The sequence below is a fragment of the Salvelinus namaycush genome, chromosome 26 (assembly GCF_016432855.1).
Source record: "Salvelinus namaycush isolate Seneca chromosome 26, SaNama_1.0, whole genome shotgun sequence".
Lineage (NCBI taxonomy): Eukaryota > Metazoa > Chordata > Actinopteri > Salmoniformes > Salmonidae > Salvelinus > Salvelinus namaycush.
In genome coordinates, this window is record NC_052332.1 from 17,702,002 (window position 1) to 17,720,597 (window position 18,596).

The 18,596-nt window shown below is 49.6% G+C and overlaps 1 protein-coding gene across 2 annotated transcripts in view; it reads right to left on the reverse strand.

The window, feature by feature from the left end:
* Nucleotides 1-633: 633 nt before the first annotated feature.
* LOC120021218 (splicing factor, suppressor of white-apricot homolog) overlaps nt 634-18,596 on the reverse strand; it is a 140,380-nt gene continuing 122,417 nt past the window's right edge. For both annotated transcript variants that reach the window (XM_038964882.1, XM_038964881.1), the window contains exons 14-18: nt 17,001-17,335; nt 11,651-11,791; nt 10,976-11,122; nt 7,983-8,055; nt 634-1,481 (exon numbers count right to left, since the gene is read on the reverse strand). In XM_038964882.1, the coding sequence (XP_038820810.1) occupies nt 1,416-1,481; nt 7,983-8,055; nt 10,976-11,122; nt 11,651-11,791; nt 17,001-17,335 (762 nt within the window). In that variant the 3' untranslated portion in view covers nt 634-1,415. The remainder of the gene's footprint in view (nt 1,482-7,982; nt 8,056-10,975; nt 11,123-11,650; nt 11,792-17,000; nt 17,336-18,596) is intronic.

Consider the following 18,596-nt stretch of genomic DNA (forward strand, 5'->3'; position numbering starts at 1 on the left):
ACCGACAGTCTAACCCGTTCTTCAGCCACCGACAGTCTAACCCGTTCTTCAGCCACCGACAGTCTAACCCGTTCTTCAGCCACCGACAGTCTAACCCGTTCTTCAGCCACCGAAAGTCTAACCCGTTCTTCAGCCACCGACAGTCTAACCCGTTCTTCAGCCACCGACAGTCTAACCGGTTCTTCAGCCACCGACAGTCTAACCCGTTCTTCAGCCACCGACAGTCTAACCTGTGGGCTTTAGCTTAAAAAGGTACTAAAGGACAAGACACACCATACCGAACATCGGCCATGTGCAGTAGGTCACATGCTGGGTGGCGACGAACGTGGCAATTCAACATGTAATCGTCCGGAAATAAAAAGAAAATAACGCTTGATGTTCTGTGGTCAGAGGCGATAAGACGGCTCCCCGCTGGCTCCGCTGTTAACCGTTCGTCTGCATGGTCTGCTATGTCCTTAAAAGAGGGAGCATATGAGTGTATATGTATTTAATCTATTTATGTTATGGTAGTATATGCTCATTCATTTCTGACCAAAACTTCATTATCGAGATGAATTGATTTAAAATGAGTGGGAAGCTGACCCCTGGCCTTTCTGTACCAGCCAGTCTCCAACCATAAAGAACACAACACTGTGCTAAATCATCATTCAAACTTTATTGATAGTTTGTGTTAGAAAGCAGTCTCACAATCAGCCCTGTACAAAATTGAAGACCACACACTGGAACTGAGTGACAACAGGGACTGACAACCAAAGACCCCAGCCTTAAAACTGACCTTGCAAAGTGAGAGAGAAAGAGCGATGAAGAGAAAGAGGAAAACAGAAGGAGATGAGAGAGAAAGTGTGAGAAAGAAAGAAACGTAACAATCCTTCACAGAAGGATATGCTTTAGGCCCTCTGGCAGCTGGGTAATTATGTCGCAAAGATCTCCATCATCACTTTCCAGAAAATTATATATTTTTGTTGTTGTTGAAAGATGCAAGGTACTTCATGAGTTATTTCCACGCTTTGATACTCTGTTGTCTTTATTCGTGCGAAAACCAGATGTCGGGAACAGAGGTGTTCCAACTTTCTCAGGCTACGTGACCATTGCTGTGACGCAGGCTCTCTCTCGACAGGTAGAACAGTCCCATTTAGTTGCTTTAGGAGCTAATCTACACTGCTCTCAGTTGCAGAAAATCCTTTACATCTACTGCCGTTCAGAATACACTGTAGATAAGCTCAACCAATTAAGTATCAAAGTAAAATAGAAAAAATGAGAGGAAGATAAAAGCTGAAGAGGCAAAACGCAATTTCACGCAAAGACGCTGCCTGCTGATTGGCCGAGGGCCTTTAGCTGGAGGCTGTCGTCATGGAGAGGCAGACGTGGTAAAGCTCCACCCCTTTTCCAACCAGCTGCTAGAAAGCCACGCCTCTTCAGGGAGTGTTGGGCTGGGAGGTCTTCGAGGCAGCCAGCATGGCACGTACTTTGGCCATCAGATCCTGAAAAGGAGAAGGGGAGAGAGGGGGATGAGAGGAGAGATAGAAACAGACACACAAGGAGAGGGAGGGGAAACAGTGAGTGAGAGTGTGCCATATAAAAGACCAATAATGAGGACCAGAGGAAACGTCTTGATTAAGAAGCCTACAGTCATATAATCTGGATCCAATACTGATGCACGCAAAATTGTCTACTCTCTCAGAGAGCCTTCACCCACCATCACAATTCAACACAAACACAAATCTTCTTCCCTGCCTCTCCCTGGGGTTATCTTTCAACTAGGACAGCTTAATGTATTCCTGACTATTTATGACAGTGGGCTGTGGGACAGCTTCTCTCCTCCCTGCAACAGAAGGCCCTCAGATCCACTCCTTATTAGGTAAGCAGTCCCAATCTGAACACAATCCAACCCGCAGAATACACATCAAATAGGGGAGATAATCAAATCTTTCAGCGCGAGCCACTGAACAGGCCACTTGTCATAGAAGCTTCTCCTTGTTCAGGGGTGACGTGGGGCGTGTATTGCCTATTGCTATGTCTCCTCCTCTTCTCCGGCTGTTCTCTCCCTCCTCCCTCTCCTGTGGCTGACAGATATTGACCCACAAAGTCAAATAAAGCCCTGCTCCATATCAGTCGTAAAACAAACTCCCGAGTGAGCAAGCAAGAGCACATGCATACGCACAGAGAGACGGAGGGCCACATCAGAGTGAAAGCAGTGGTGTTGGTCTGGGTCGTTGAGGGGAGTACAACCTGGGGAGCCACTGTTAAAACAGCGGGAAGGAGGTGCAGGACAACCTCAGCAATTTGAGACAGAGGGACAAACAAAAAGGCGTTATGAATAATGGAGTTAATGTCGGGGGTAAATGATGTGAGAGTGGGCTGGTCCTGAAGCCTAGAGGCTGGTTCTGAAGCCTCAGGGCTGGTCCTGAAGCCTCTACGTGTTTCTCTCTCAGGGACGTCTAGCGCCTGACTCTGCGTACTGATGAGAGAGCTGTGTTTTAAGTATGTGTGAGTGTAAGAGAATGCGGGAAAGTGTGAAAGACATAAACGTACGAGTCAGAGAGAGTCTGAGAGAACATGTAAAGTATGTGCAAAAGACAGCAGGAAAGAGGGAGCCTGGCAATGTGGTTGGAAGGGGTACATAGAGTCCTCCAGGGGGATGTTTCTGACTCTGAGCACCTTGATCTTTGGCATCAGGAGAAAGAGGAGGGCTAAGCCTGGATCAAGTCCTGCTAAGCCTGGATAATGTCCTACTCTATACTACCCTACCCTGGTCCTGGCTAGCCATCAGCTCTTCTGTCAGCGTACTGTAATTAACAGCCCTAATCACACCGCTGACAAGCTGCTGTCACAACATGTCACGCGCACACACAAGATCACATCAGAATTAACATAGGTGTTTTGGGGATGGAGTGATTCGTGAACGCCGACTCACACATGCAAAGTAAACACACGAAGACAAAATACACGCAGGAAAACGGAAGCACACACACGGTCACCCATGCACACTCCTAGCTGAGCCTGGCACTGAGACGGCCATTTCGGACGCAGACACGGTCTAAAAGGAGCATAGAGAGACCGTTCTCTGTAGAGGACCATCTCACCAACCGGCACAGTACCCAGAAGGAGAGCTCAGCCTCACAGCAACCACCTCTCACCTCCAGCAGCGCTGGGAGAATGAATGGGCTCCATGAGCAGAGAGAGAGGGAGAAAGGTTCATCACGAGCCTGGGGATGAGTGAGTGAGAGAGGGCTGAGTGAGAGGAGGCAGTGAGAGGAGGATCCCTCAGGAGTGGCAGTGAAAGCAGACAGAGCTGGCAAAGCAGGCAAGCCCTCGGAGGAGAATGAAAAGAAGAGAAGGAGATGAGGAGAGGCTCACATTACAGTATCAAGGACGAGAGGGGGACGAGTGGACTGGCTTCCAGAGCCTTGTGAACGAAAGAGAGAGGAAGGGACGCTGACACTTTAATCAGTGTGAAGTGTAAGGGGAGTGAGTATGGGAGCGGTGAGGGATATTGTATGTGATAGAGGGATCACAGATTGTGTGCCAGGGGTAAAAAGTGTGTGCGGCAGCGAGAGGTCCATATGGTCAGTTTGTAATGAGGAACAGCTCCTCTTACATACATCGTGGCCCGTGGCCAGACAACAGAGTGGCTCCGCTCCAAATACCAGCTCACTCACTGGCAACTGTAGGCTGTTCACAGAGATGGGCTATAGCTGCAAGCAGGACCTCTCTGCCTCCGCTGCAGCCAAAACCCACTCACTCCATTTACACCACCAGAATCCCTCATTCACTACCGTCAGTCCATTTGGAGACGCACCTACACTGCAGTCATTCTCTTTGGACTCCATTCCTGGGTCTAACCTGGGTCCTCACTCCATCCAGTTGATCTGATCAAGGTCCACTCTGGAGGTTCCTGATTCGGTGTCCATTCTTGTATGAGTTACTGTGGTGTTTTCTATAGCTTCAGTGGTCTCTATTCTTTGCCAAGGTCACTGTATTGATTTTTACATGTCAAGGGTCGTTATCTATCCTCGGTCCATGTCCCATTCTCTCAACCGTTCCATTATTTCAATCTCTACAAGCCTGTATGTTAGTCTCTTCTAACTCTGACTGTCTGTCCATCTCTGTCAATACGTTTCTCGATCTCAACGACTGGCTGCCTCCGGCCACCCAGTCAGGCGGCCTCCGGCCACCCAGTCAGGCGGCCTCCGGCACCCAGTCAGTCAGGCGGCCTCCGGCACCCAGTCAGTCAGGCGGCCTCCGGCACCCAGTCAGTCAGGCGGCCTCCGCCACCCAGTCAGTCAGGCGGCCTCCGCCACCCAGTCAGTCAGGCGGCCTCCGCCACCCAGTCAGTCAGGCGGCCTCCGCCACCCAGTCAGTCAGGCGGCCTCCGCCACCCAGTCAGTCAGGCGGCCTCCGCCACCCAGTCAGTCAGGCGGCCTCCGCCACCCAGTCAGTCAGGCGGCCTCCACCAGTCAGTCAGGCGGCCTCCACCAGTCAGTCAGGCGGCCTCCACCAGTCAGTCAGGCTGCCTCTATCAGTGTCTGTCTGGTCCTCTCCTGACTGCAGACCAGACTAATACCCTGTGAGGGAGGGAACACACTGATCTCTCTCTAAAAAACACAGCCCATCCCCAGCCACCCGTCATCTGTCACACAGCGCATTCAGCCAGCTTCCGTAATGAAGGAAAAACAGAGCTCAGAATTCACCCCAAAATGTTAATTCCAATGAACAACAGTACATGACATTTGTTAAGTGCATCATCATGAACCAAAGTCATCACGCCGATGTGGCTGGCAGTTCATTAAGTGGCCAGGGACGACGTACGTACAGTATGTCTGAGCACAAAACTAATGTGGGCGTTCCAAACAGCAGTGCTGCTACTCTGGTATTTTCATTCAGAGATGGCTGGGTGATGTCAGCTTTACTTTCACTGTATGCCTCAGATCCTCCTCCAGAAAACTTCCCCACACAGAGCAGACCCAGGGAGGTTTCAACCGCTCTCTCCCATGCCCTCTTTTTCCTCCCTCCTCCCCTATTTCCCTAACCCACTCATATGAACTATGCGTCTCTTTCTCTCTCCCTTTCTCTCTCCCCTCCCCCCTCCTGGGTGTCCACAATACACAGGCCACTCTGACTCCACGAGGGCTGCGCTCCAGGTAAGGCTCGTCTCTCTCTGACTCCCTATGGAGGTGCTCCTCCTGGGCCAACTGGCTGGCTTTATGAGGGGTTGGTGACAGCATAGAGTCGACCTAGTGGCGTGCTCCGGCATCAGTAGAGAGAAGGGCTCCGTCTCGATAAAGTCCTACTCTGTCCTTGTCCTGGCTAGCCATCAGCTCTCCAGTCAGCGTACTGTAATGAACAGCACAACCCCCCCCCCCCCCCCCCCCTGTAAATCACACCGCTGACAAGCTGACATGTCGCTCAGCTCACACATCACCTCAAACACACACACAAAGACACACACCACATCACCCTTCTTACACATCACATCAGAGTTAACAGGGGTGTTTTGGGGATGGAGTGATTAGTGACCGCCGACTCAAACAAGCGAAGGAAAACACACAGGAAGAGAAAATCCACACAGGAAAACACACAGGAAGAGAAAATCCACACAGGAAAACACACAGGAAGAGAAAATCCACACAGGAAAACACATAGGAAGAGAAAATCCACACAGGAAAACACATAGGAAGAGAAAATCCACACAGGAAAACACATAGGAAGAGAAAATCCACACAGGAAAACACACGCAAGCACACACACGGTCCCCAATGCACACTCCTAGCTGAGCATGGCACTGAGTAGAGGCTCAAATTCTTATGAGCACTCATGAGTGCTGATCCACACAGGGCATGAACGCAGCATTCCCCCCGGCAGACAGGGCTGGTTCTAATCAGAAGGCTGTGAGATGGTCTCTCTATCTATGAGACCCATCAGGGTCCTCATGAGTCAGGACTGATGCAGAACATCAGATGGAGAGAGGACAGGGGCTCGAACCTCTAAAGTGGTTCTGCTAAGGCATGGCTTTGTGATATGCGCCAAGACAGACATTCGTGCAATTGGAGAACGAATGCTCTCACAGCCTGAAAGTAAAACATGGAATAAACCATAGAGCAAACGTGAGGACTCCATATGGCTTGATCAGCGTATTTATTAAGTGGTACAACAGGTGTGAGGTGGATAAAAGATCCCACCTGAGGAAGCAGCGTTTCAACATGAAGTTGAAACACATGGGTCTGCACACCCCCTGCTGTTATCTAAGCTTTTAAGTGATTTCAAACCTACGCTGATAAAACTCTACAGATCTCTCTAATGGTCTCCTTTACAGTATGCTTTCACCCATAGACTACCAATATAACAAACTCCCTGTTCCTGACTCATAGCCCAGTTGCTGAACAGGAAGTGTGATCCTACCCAGAGACAGGACCCCTCTCTCTCTCTCCAACTCAACAGCCTGCCAATGGATTGACTAGTGGATGGGGGGGGGGGGGGGGGGGGGGGATTGCGCAATACGAGCATATGTCAAAGTCAGGACTTTTGGGGAAGAGTTGATCCTCTTCTTCGCTCTCGTGGAGATTAACGCCTCCGTCATGTAAACTAGTTCGCCTTAGCTGTCAGCTGCTGCTGCGGCACAAAGACAGGAGAAAAGTGAGAGCGAGAGAGCCAAAAACACCAGGACAGGGAGCGAAAAACAAACAAATAAAAACGCCCACGTGCACTTCAATGACCACAGAGGGATGCCAAATGTGACCCGAGGGCAGAGATCAGCTGCTCTGAGCCCACAGAGCTGGACAATGGAAACATGTAATCGCTGCTGGGATCAGCGTACTGAAATCTCAGAGCAGTGTGTTCTGTATAATGCACGAGAGCTGGACTGTCCTTGGAACCACAGCCCCAATACGTGTGTCTCAGCGAACAATGAGCGGATTCTGAACCACTGTGCTTTGTGCTTTTCCCTTCATGGTCATAATGAATAAGATTATATGGACAGATGGGTCCTCATCCTCGATCAGCACTCATAGTCTGAAAAACTTAGTGAATATGGGCCCATGATAACATTCCTACAGTGAGAGAGTGAAGAAGAGGTAGGTATGGGCCCATGTTAACATTCCTACAGTGAGAGAGTGGAGAAGAGGTAGGTATGGGCCCATGATAACATTCCTACAGTGAGAGAGTGAAGAAGAGGTAGGTATGGGCGCATGTTAACATTCCTACAGTGAGAGAGTGAAGAAGAGGTAGGTATGGGCCCATGTTAACATTCCTACAGTGAGAGAGTGAAGAAGAGGTAGGTATGGGCCCATGATAACATTCCTACAGTGAGAGAGTGAAGAAGAGGTAGGTATGGGCCCATGTTAACATTCCTACAGTGAGAGAGTGAAGAAGAGGTAGGTATGGGCCCATGATAACGTACATACAGTGAGAGAGTGAAGAAGAGGTAGGTATGGGCCCATGATAATGTACATACAGTGAGAGAGTGAAGAAGAGGTAGGTATGGGCCCATGATAATGTACATACAGTGAGAGAGTGAAGAAGAGGTAGGTATGGGCCCATGTTAACATTCCTACAGTGAGAGAGTGAAGAAGAGGTAGGTATGGGCCCATGTTAACGTACATACAGTGAGATAGTGAAGAAGAGGTAGGTATGGGCCCATGATAACGTACATACAGTGAGATAGTGAAGAAGAGGTAGGTATGGGCCCATGATAACGTACATACAGTGAGAGAGTGAAGAAGAGCTAGGTATGGGCCCATGATAACGTACATACAGTGAGATAGTGAAGAAGAGGTAGGTATGGGCCCATGTTAATGTACATACAGTGAGATAGTGAAGAAGAGGTAGGTATGGGCCCATGATAACGTACATACAGTGAGATAGTGAAGAAGAGGTAGGTATGGGCCCATGTTAATGTACATACAGTGAGATAGTGAAGAAGAGGTAGATATGGGCCCATGTTAATGTACATACAGTGAGAGAGTGAAGAAGAGGTAGGTAGGTACCTGAGTGATTTTAGACTGCATGGAGGAGACGATGGCTGTGGACACTTGTTTCCCTTTTTCCTGCGAGCCGTCCCTGAAAAGAGAGAGAGAGAGGGGCAAAGAGAGAGGGAGAGCACGAAGGTGGGGGAGAGAGAAAGATAGATGAGAGAGAGAGAGATAGGGAGAGATGGAGACAGAAAGAGAAGGTGGGGGAGAGAGACAGATAGGGAGAGATGGAGAGAGAAAGAGAAGGTGAGTGGAGAGAGAGAGAGAAAGAGAAGGTGGGGGAGAGAGATAGGGAGAGAGAGATGGAGAGAGAAAGAGAAGGTGGGGGAGAGAGATAGGGAGAGAAAGTGGGGGAGAGAGAGATAGGGAGAGATGAGAGAGAAAGAGAAGGTGGGGGAGAGAGAGAGGGAGAGAGAGGGGCAAAGAGAGAGAGAAGGTGGGGGGAGAGAGAAAGAGAGATAGAGAGAGAGAGCGATAGGGAGTGATGGAGATAGAAAGAGAAGGTGGGGGAGAGAGATAGGGAGAGAAAGTGGGGGAGAGAGCGATAGGGAGAGATGGAGAGAGAAAGAGAAGGTGGGGGGAGAGAGAAAGAGAAGGTGGGGGGAGAGAGATAGGGAGAGATGGAGAGAGAAAGAGAAGGGTGGGAGGGAGAGATAGGGAAAGATGGAGAGAGAAAGAGATAGGGAGAGATGGAGAGAGAAGGTGGGGGAGAGAGGGACAGATGGGGAAAGAAAGGTGGTGGGAGAGAGAGATAGGGAGAGAGAAGGTGGGGGAGAGAGAGGGACAGATGGAGAGGGAAAGAGAAGGTGGGGGGAGAGAGAAAGAGAGATAGAGAGAGAGAGCGATAGGGAGTGATGGAGATAGAAAGAGAAGGTGGGGGAGAGAGATAGGGAGAGAAAGTGGGGGAGAGAGCGATAGGGAGAGATGGAGAGAGAAAGAGAAGGTGGGGGGAGAGAGAAAGAAGGTGGGGGGAGAGAGATAGGGAGAGATGGAGAGAGAAAGAGAAGGGTGGGAGAGAGAGATAGGGAAAGATGGAGAGAGAAAGAGATAGGGAGAGATGGAGAGAGAAGGTGGGGGAGAGAGGGACAGATGGGGAAAGAAAGGTGGTGGGAGAGAGAGATAGGGAGAGAGAAGGTGGGGGAGAGAGAGGGACAGATGGAGGGAAAGAGAAGGTGGGGGAGAGAGAGATAGGGAGAGATGGATGAAAGAGAGAGGATGTGTATATGAAAGGTCTTTATACAATATTCATGGGAACTGCTTGCTGAGTGCTGTAAAACTGGACAGACAAGCAGAAAGAGAAAGAGTGAGAGAGAGAGTGGAGGGAGAGAGAGACCCTTTCTCAAGAAACAGAAGTTGCTCATCAAAGTTCCACTCGTCGGAACACACATGACAAGAACAGCCGAAAAACGAATAAATAAATCACAAGAGCAGCCGGAGCTCCATGCAACTTCCAATAGAATGACCATGCAAAAAAAATGTGTTTTCCAATATCCCCTCAGAGAAGTTTTATTCATATTCAAATGAAAATAATTTAGGATACAAAAGATATCTCCTCCCCCAATCTGAGCAGAGGTGATTCTGTGCTTCCACACATGTTATGTTCCATTCAACAGGTCAGTCATGTTGGCCAAACCAGTCCATCCTTCAGCTTCAGAACGCTCTGCTTATGTTCCAAATGGCCCCAGTTCCCTACATAGTGCACTACTTTACCCTAACATACATCCCAAATGGCCCCAGTTCCCTACATAGTGCACTACTTTACCCTGACATACATCCCAAATGGCCCCAGTTCCCTACATAGTGCACTACTTTACCCTAACATACATCCCAAATGGCCCCAGTTCCCTACATAGTGCACTACTTTACCCTGACATACATCCCAAATGGCCCCAGTTCCCTACATAGTGCACTACTTTACCCTAACATACATCCCAAATGGCCCCAGTTCCCTACATAGTGCACTACTTTACCCTAACATACATCCCAAATGGCCCCAGTTCCCTACATAGTGCACTACTTTACCCTAACATACATCCCAAATGGCCCCAGTTCCCTACATAGTGCACTACTTTACCCTAACATACATCCCAAATGGCCCCAGTTCCCTACATAGTGCACTACTTTACCCTAACATACATCCCAAATGGCCCCAGTTCCCTACATAGTGCACTACTTTACCCTAACATACATCCCAAATGGCCCCAGTTCCCTACATAGTGCACTACTTTGCCCTAACATACATCCAAAATGGCCCCAGTTCCCTACATAGTGCACTACTTTACCCTAACATACATCCCAAATGGCCCAAGTTCCCTACATAGTGCACTACTTTACCCTAACATACATCCCAAATGGCCCCAGTTCCCTACATAGTGCACTACTTTACCCTAACATACATCCCAAATGGCCCCAGTTCCCTACATAGTGCACTACTTTAGACCAGAGCTTTACGGACCCTGGTCAAAAGAAGTGCACTAAACAGGGAATAGGGTGCCATTTGCGACGCAGATAATGCGAGGAAGACGACTGCAAAACACTTGTGGAAACTCACGAGTTTAAAAAAATATAAATCTGGTTAATCAGCTTTGATAAATCCTATTATTTCTTATGGGACAGTTTGATAGCCTTGTTTGTCTGTAGAAAGTATAATATTTCACAGATTATTTCTCATTCTGGGGTACAGGTGAGTGTGTATGCCATCTGGCAAACTCAACAGCGCCATTGATTCACAACATTATATGTTCGGTCAGGTGTTTCATTTGATTCGCCAAAGGAGACAGCTAGCATTACTGGGTTCCGACATTACAGACAAAACACTTGACAATGTACATATATTTATAGGTAGCCTACATTAGCATGGCCTGCATTGAATGATATGAAGGATTCCTGGTCAGGTGCTACTGTCGAATAACACATGTTCAACCAAAGCACTCCAGTGTAGCACGCAGTGTCCTTCCTCCCTTCCCAGATGTAGTGTATAAACAGCCTGGTGAGGTGGGGTGCTTTACCTGGAGAGGCTGGAAGTGGGGCTGGTGGGAGGGGAGGCGCTGGGGGACTTCTTGGCTCCTCTAGGGTACGAGGAGGGGGAACAGGAAGAGCCCTTGGTTGGGAGCTTGCCCTTAGAACTCTTCCTCTTCCTCTTCTCATGAGGGGACCTGGGAGACAGGGAGGGAGGGAGACAAGGAGGGAGACAGGGAGGAAGAGAGGGATAGAGAGATACACTGAGTATTGGGACAGTGACAAATATTTTGGATCTGTACTCCAGCACTTTGTATTTGAAAAGATACAATGACCATGGGGTTAAAGTGCAGACTGTCATCTTTAATTTGAGGGTATTTTCATCCATATTGGGTGAACCATTTAGAAATTACAGCACTTATTGTATAACGACGCGTGAGAAAGTTAGAGGCACAAATATCATTACATTACGCACAAATATCAGTGTCACTGTCACAATACATTTGGAGCTCACGGTACACGGTGAAATTGCCCCGAACCCTTTCAGGAAGTAATGGATTGAGTGATACAGAGAGACAGTGAGTGAGGAGGCCTATAGCACTCACAGGGCTGCTGTGGCTCAAACTGCTACAGTGAATACAGAAATGCCATTTCCTCACAGCATTGACCCACTGTTTCCATGGTTTCACCGTTACAAGATTTTCCACGGATCCCAGCAGCCCTACCTGGATCTGGAGTGCCTCCTGGGCAGAGCGGGGCTGATGCCAACGCGATAGGCGGCAGTGCCGTAGCGCTCCCTCTCCTCACGTCTCCTCTCGGACGAGTGAGCCCTTCTGTCCCTCCTCCCAGGGGACTTGGAGCGAGACCTGCAGACAGACACAGGGCGTGAGATATGAATATGAACACAGAGATGGGAGAGAGAGAGAGAGAGAGAGAGGAATGAGAGAGAGTGGTGAGAAGAGGGGACGGAGAGAGGTGAGAAGAGGGGACACAGAGAGAGAAGGAAGGAGAGAGGTGAGAAGAGGGGACAGAGAAGGAAGGAGAGAGGTGAGAAGAGGGGACACAGAGAGAAGGAAGGAGAGAGGTGGGAAGAGGGGACACAGAGAGAGAAGGAAGGAGAGAGGTGGGAAGAGGGGACACAGAGAGAGAAGGAAGGAGAGAGGTGGGAAGAGGGGACACAGAGAGAAGGAAGGAGAGAGGTGGGAAGAGGGGACACAGAGAGAGAAGGAAGGAGAGAGGTGAGAAGAGGGGACACAGAGAGAAGGAAGGAGAGAGGTGAGAAGAGGGGACGGAGAGAGGTGAGAAGAGGGGACACAGAGAGAAGGAAGGAGAGTGGTGAGAAGAGGGGACGGAGAGAGGTGAGAAGAGGGGACACAGAGAGAAGGAAGGAAAGGTGAGAAGAGGGGACAGAGAGAGAGAGGAAGGAGAGAGGTGGGAAGAGGGGACACAGAGAGAAGGAAGGAGAGAGGTGAGAAGAGGGGACAGAGAGAGGAGGAAGGAGAGAGGTGGGAAGAGGGGACAGAGAGAGAAGGAAGGAAAGGTGAGAAGAGGGGACACAGAGAGAAGGAAGGAGAGAGGTGAGAAGAGGGGACAGAGAGAGAAGGAAGGAAAGGTGAGAAGAGGGGACACAGAGAGAAGGAAGGAAAGGTGAGAAGAGAGGACACAGAGAGAAGGAAGGAGAGAGGTGGGAAGAGGGGACACAGAGAGAGAAGGAAGGAGAGAGGTGAGAAGAGGGGACACAGAGAGAAGGAAGGAGAGAGGTGAGAAGAGGGGACAGAGAGAGAAGGAAGGAGAGAGGTGGGAAGAGGGGACACAGAGAGAAGGAAGGAGAGAGGTGAGAAGAGAGGACACAGAGAGAGAAGGAAGGAGAGAGGTGGGAAGAGGGGACACAGAGAGAAGGAAGGAGAGAGGTGGGAAGAGGGGACAGAGAGAGAAGGAAGGAGAGAGGTGGGAAGAGAGGACACAGAGAGAGAAGGAAGGAGAGAGGTGGGAAGAGGGGACACAGAGAGAGAAGGAAGGAGAGAGGTGGGAAGAGGGGACAGAGAGAGAAGGAAGGAGAGAGGTGAGAAGAGGGGACACAGAGAGAAGGAAGGAGAGAGGTGAGAAGAGGGGACAGAGAGAGAAGGAAGGAGAGAGGTGAGAAGAGGGGACAGAGAGAGAAGGAAGGAGAGAGGTGAGAAGAGGGGACAGAGAGAGAAGGAAGGAGAGAGGTGAGAAGAGGGGACAGAGAGAGAAGGAAGGAGAGAGGTGAGAAGAGGGGACAGAGAGAAGGAAGGAGAGAGGTGAGAAGAGGGGACACAGAGAGAGAAGGAAGGAGAGAGGTGGGAAGAGAGGACACAGAGAGAGAAGGAAGGAGAGAGGTGAGAAGAGGGGACAGAGAGAAGGAAGGAGAGAGGTGGGAAGAGAGGACACAGAGAGAGAAGGAAGGAGAGAGGTGAGAAGAGGGGACAGAGAGAGAAGGAAGGAGAGAGGTGAGAAGAGGGGACAGAGAGAGAAGTAAGGAGAGAGGTGAGAAGAGGGGACACAGAGAGAAGGAAGGAGAGAGGTGGGAAGAGGGGACAGAGAGAGAAGGAAGGAGAGAGGTGAGAAGAGGGGACAGAGAGAGAAGGAAGGAGAGAGGTGGGAAGAGAGGACACAGAGAGAGAAGGAAGGAGAGAGGTGAGAAGAGGGGACACAGAGAGAAGGAAGGAGAGAGGTGGGAAGAGGGGACAGAGAGAGAAGGAAGGAGAGAGGTGAGAAGAGGGGACAGAGAGAGAAGGAAGGAGAGAGGTGAGAAGAGGGGACACAGAGAGAAGGAAGGAGAGAGGTGGGAAGAGGGGACAGAGAGAGAAGGAAGGAGAGAGGTGGGAAGAGGGGACAGAGAGAGAAGGAAGGAGAGAGGTGGGAAGAGAGGACACAGAGAGAGAGGAAGGACAGAGAAGAAAACTCTAAACAACACAAGGAAATTAAATATGCAGTATATTCCGCAGTGCCTGGGGCAAAACTCTGTCTTTTCTCTAGCGGTGAGCACTGAGGAGAAACTAATAACCAGTGAGGGTGTGAAATACTCAAGCAGAGGGGAAATTGCCAACTTTTTATACTCCTTTAAACCGGCAGCTGGTCTCTGGGGCTGACCTGTCCTCCCACGTCCCATGCTCCCTGGCCACCCAGTGCACCCCAGCACTCTGACCACTACTGCTCTGTAGCCACCTCTCAGTTTCATTACCAATCCGAGTGCTGTTCACGGTGCTGCTCTTAGTTAACGTAGTGAGATAGAGGGCAAAGAGGAAAGGGATGCGAAATAGAGTTATCCACTTATAAAGTAGAGTTGAGCACTTTTCACTTCAAAAGTGGTTAAATGTTACCCTCCGTCGCGCCAGCTAAGCTCACTCCTTTTCTTTTTATCCTACAAGTAAGGAGGGGTAGAGCCCGGGTCATTATCTGTGTAGTAAAGGCCACTATGTAAATGTCAGTGTCTGCAGAGTGGTTTAACTCACTGGGGTGGCAGTCATTGCCCCGGTCTGGTCAATACTCGCCACATTAGCCCCGATAGATGAACGAGATGTAACCGTGTACAGGCCGGGCCCATCCCTCACACTCCCTCGCTCTCTCTTCATCCCCCTGTCTGTCTGTCCTCCCCGGGCCATAGCTCTGTATAATATAGGACAGCCATTACCATGGTGATTCAGCCGTTTCACATCCCACTGCCAAGGGCAATAACGACACCAAATGACTCTCGCAATAATAAGTGACAAAAACTAAATTGAATTTCTCCTGATTTAAAATGTCACCCCCCCCCCACACCATCTACAAATGAGTGTTTATTTGAGAACACTAGCGTACGTGCATGTCTGGATACACTCACACAGATACACACATTTTTAATGCACACGCACAAACTGGCCACACACCAATGAAAATTCTATCTAATGGAGCCGTTTAAAAAGTACTTTGCCGTTGGACAAAAGCCAAATTTGCCCAAGGATAAACACAAACAGACAGGTCATATCCTTGGCTATCGGGGGCTGAATAAGTGACAAAGTGAGCAAAAGGGAAGTTGTCAGAGGAAGGGTGCAATTTGAGGGCAACTGTACATTCCAGGTAGACATTCCCTGCACCCCCCCTCATTATCTGTCCTGTATAGACGTTGTTGACCCTTCATGGGTCCACGGGGGCCTCTAAACTCTGCTGGTAATGATCTCACACTGGCCCCTGGGGCCAAGGGCCCCAATTAAACACCCAGGGGTGGAGCAGGGGTGCAGGGGCTAAGGATGGGGGCATGACAGGCCTGTCAATGACAACAGACAACGTCAGAGGGCTGACCCTGATACTGTGAGACAGGATGCAAATGATGGACATAGAAGGAAATGAGAAAGACAGAAAAAGACAGAGACGGTGGGAAAGTAGTAACTCTTGAGTTAATGGAGAGCAGCAGTCCTGCTGATGTGTTAACAAGGGGGAACCTCCCCTGACACACACAGAGACAGAGAGAGAGAGAGAGAGAGACAGAGAGAGAGAGAGAGAGAGAGAGAGAGAGAGAGAGAGAGAGAGAGAGAGAGAGAGAGAGAGAGAGAGAGAGAGAGAGAGAGAGAGAGAGAGAGAGAGAGAGAGAGAGAGAGAGAGAGAGAGAGAGAGAGACAGAGAGAGACACAGAGAGAGACACAGAGAGAGACACAGAGACAGAGAGACACAGAGACAGAGAGACAGAGACAGAGAGAGAGACAGAGACAGAGAGAGAGACAGAGACAGAGAGAGAGACAGAGAGACAGAGAGAGACAGAGAGAGAGAGAGCCCATTGGGCTGCTAGAGACTGGTGAGGAGGAGCCGGGACACGAGCAGAGTGAGCTGCCAGTTTAATTCCGTCGTCAGACCCAGACAGATTGAGCCTGCGTCTCCAATGGCACCCTATTCCCTATATAGTGCACTAATTTTGTCCAGCGGCCATAGGGAATAGGGAGCGATTTGGGATGCACTAATACAGACAAGCAGCCAGTCAGCCAGCCACCTGCAGGAAGGCTCCATTACCTCTTTCTCAAGGTTAGTAAGGGAGACCTTTAAAACGCTGGGGATTGAAATGGGGAGTGATTGGCAGGGCTGATGTCTGCACAACCCTCCGAGGTTCCCCTCTGTAGAACCAGATTAGACCTTTCAGATGCTCCTCGTTCTACAAAACGGCAGTTGTGTCCCAAACGTCACCCTATTCCCTATGTAGTGCCACCCAGAGGGCTCTGGTCAAAAGTAGTGCACTGTGTAGGGAATAGGATCGATTTGGGATGCAGTCTGCATCTTCATCAACGCTGTAAAAAAAAACACAGTAGGAGCTCACTGCCTCTTCCAGCCTCCCAACACTAAAAAAACGCTGACTGATTCTGTGACTGCTCATTATCAGGGATCTATTTCACTCTTCCAGTCAAATTTCGCCGCAGCCCGGATTTTTTTTCTTCATTTGACTTGCTCTGCAAAAAAATACGAAGGAAAATGGAGGAAATTTGGCGTGCTTGCACATTAGAGGATTGCAATCTCTGACACGAGGCTCAGCGGATGCCCCCTTCTCAATCTAAGCCCTTTAATTCACATACTGTAAATGATTTAAAACCTCGGGCAGAAACGATTAAATCTCAGTGAAATTACATTAAGGCTCGTCAGGATGACACCATGAGGCCGGCGTAATTACAGCAACTCCAGCCGCTGATAATGCCAATTGGCCGTGATTTCCAAAAAGAGAGTGAGAGATGAAAAAAATCAAGATGAAAAACTTGGAGAGCGTGTGGAGGCGTCGGGAAACTACAGAGAGAGGAAGCCGACAGGTTGCAGTGAAGACGGATGAAACTTTCAGTTTCACAACAAAGTCATCTAGTTGATACTGCCAGCCAGCCAGAAAGCTACTTGCTTCATTAGGCAGTAGGCACCAGCTACTGTAGGTTCATAAATAGAGCAGTTTTCTCTTTGATGAATTTTGTTAAAACATCTGAGCTTTAGGCCATCTTCTATTGCCCAATGTGTAAAGAAAACACCTATTCAACTGTAAAGGCCATGGTTGTGATGAGAGAGTCATAGGACCAGGTTGTTATGAGGAATACAGGTTGGACCACTCACCTAGACCTGCGTACCATTCTGTACGCGCTTGGCAGGGCGTGCTTGGTTTTAGGCCGGGAGCGAGAGCGCGATCTCGACCGTGACCTCTTCTTGCGTTTCTTCTTCTTCTTTTCTCTGTCGCCCTTCTCTCTGTCCCGGTTCTTCTCCGGTCGTCTGGAGGTGGAGGAGGATGAGGAGGAGGGTAGCAGGACGGTGGAAGAGGAGGAGGGGGGCTCTTTGCTTTTGAAGGAGCTGACGTCAGGTGGTCTTTGATCAGCTGGGTACACATGTGCTCTAGAAGCCAGAGGAGGGGGGGCTGAGACAACGGGGGCCGCTGGGACCTCTGGCAGCTGTGGCTAGGGTAGAGAGGAGGAGAGAGAAAGAGGGATTAGCGAAAGAAAGGAGGGAGGGGAGGGGGCACGTTAACGACAAACATACATCTGCACCTTGGGGCATTTTCTAGTTTAACAGTACAAGAAAAACCAAACGTATTGATTGATGCAAACCAATCAGAACTCTTCCCTCTGACAGAGGGGGCTGAGGAGAGAGAGAGAGAGAGAGAGAAGGAGGGAAGGAGAGAGAGAGAGAGAGAGAGAGAGAGTGGAGGGAAGGAGAGAGACAGGGAAGGAGAGAGAGCGAGAGGGAAGGAGAGACAGAGAGAAAGGAGGATTCACAATTGCCGCCTCCTGTATTTGTGCATCTGCCGACGGATCAATAGGAGCAGCCACAGGCTTAAGGTGATCTGGGAGACATTATCTAAATTCAGCCTGCGTTTCCAATCAATGTTGAGTGTGTATGTGTGTGCGTGTCTGTATGATTTTGTGTTTGCGTGTGAACTTGACCGACCCAGGTAAAAGGTGAAGTCATAGTTCTGAAGTCAGCGCTCTGTCCTCGGGTCATGAGAACTGCTCGCCGTGAGCTGGTTCTGGTTGTGGTTCTTCCCTTAGACTTACTCCGTTGTTAATTAAAAGATGCTGGTTACACAACACAATGCAGCCTGATAGCAGGCGCCCTGCCCTGCCTGCCTGGCTTACAAAACATAATTGGCCCTTCTCCACTGTCAGCACGAAAGTGCCTCTAATTACTTCAGTATGTGTCTGTCTGGTTAAATTAGGTCTTCTGCCCGGCACTGGATCCAACATCACAACTGGGCCTCAATCAATCAATGTAGCGTCACAGGACATCAAACTTCCACTTCGCCATCGTGAGGAGAGAGGCAGTGGGTTGGGTGTGTGCAATAGTGGTGACTTTGGGTATGGAAGTGTTCATATGTGGAACAAGAAAGTGTGTGTGTGTGTGTGTTAGAGAGCGAGAGAATGAAAAAAATAAGTGTGTGTGTGTGTGTGTGTGTCAGAGTTTGCCGCAGTATCTGCAGAGACTCAGCTCCGGCGACAGTGGGTCAAATGAGCTCTCAGGAGCCTCGACTTAAGCAGGACACAATGTCTTCTCTTAACAGCATATTTATAACCTACCCTGTCCTAATTAATAGTGAAACAGGACTACTTATTTTCCTCTCCTTCCTTCTTCCTTGCTTCCCTCACGTGGAGCGAGCGAGAGAGCCACGTTCCCCCCCCCCCCTCCCAACCTGCTCTAGACAGCTCAAGCGCACGGCAGGGG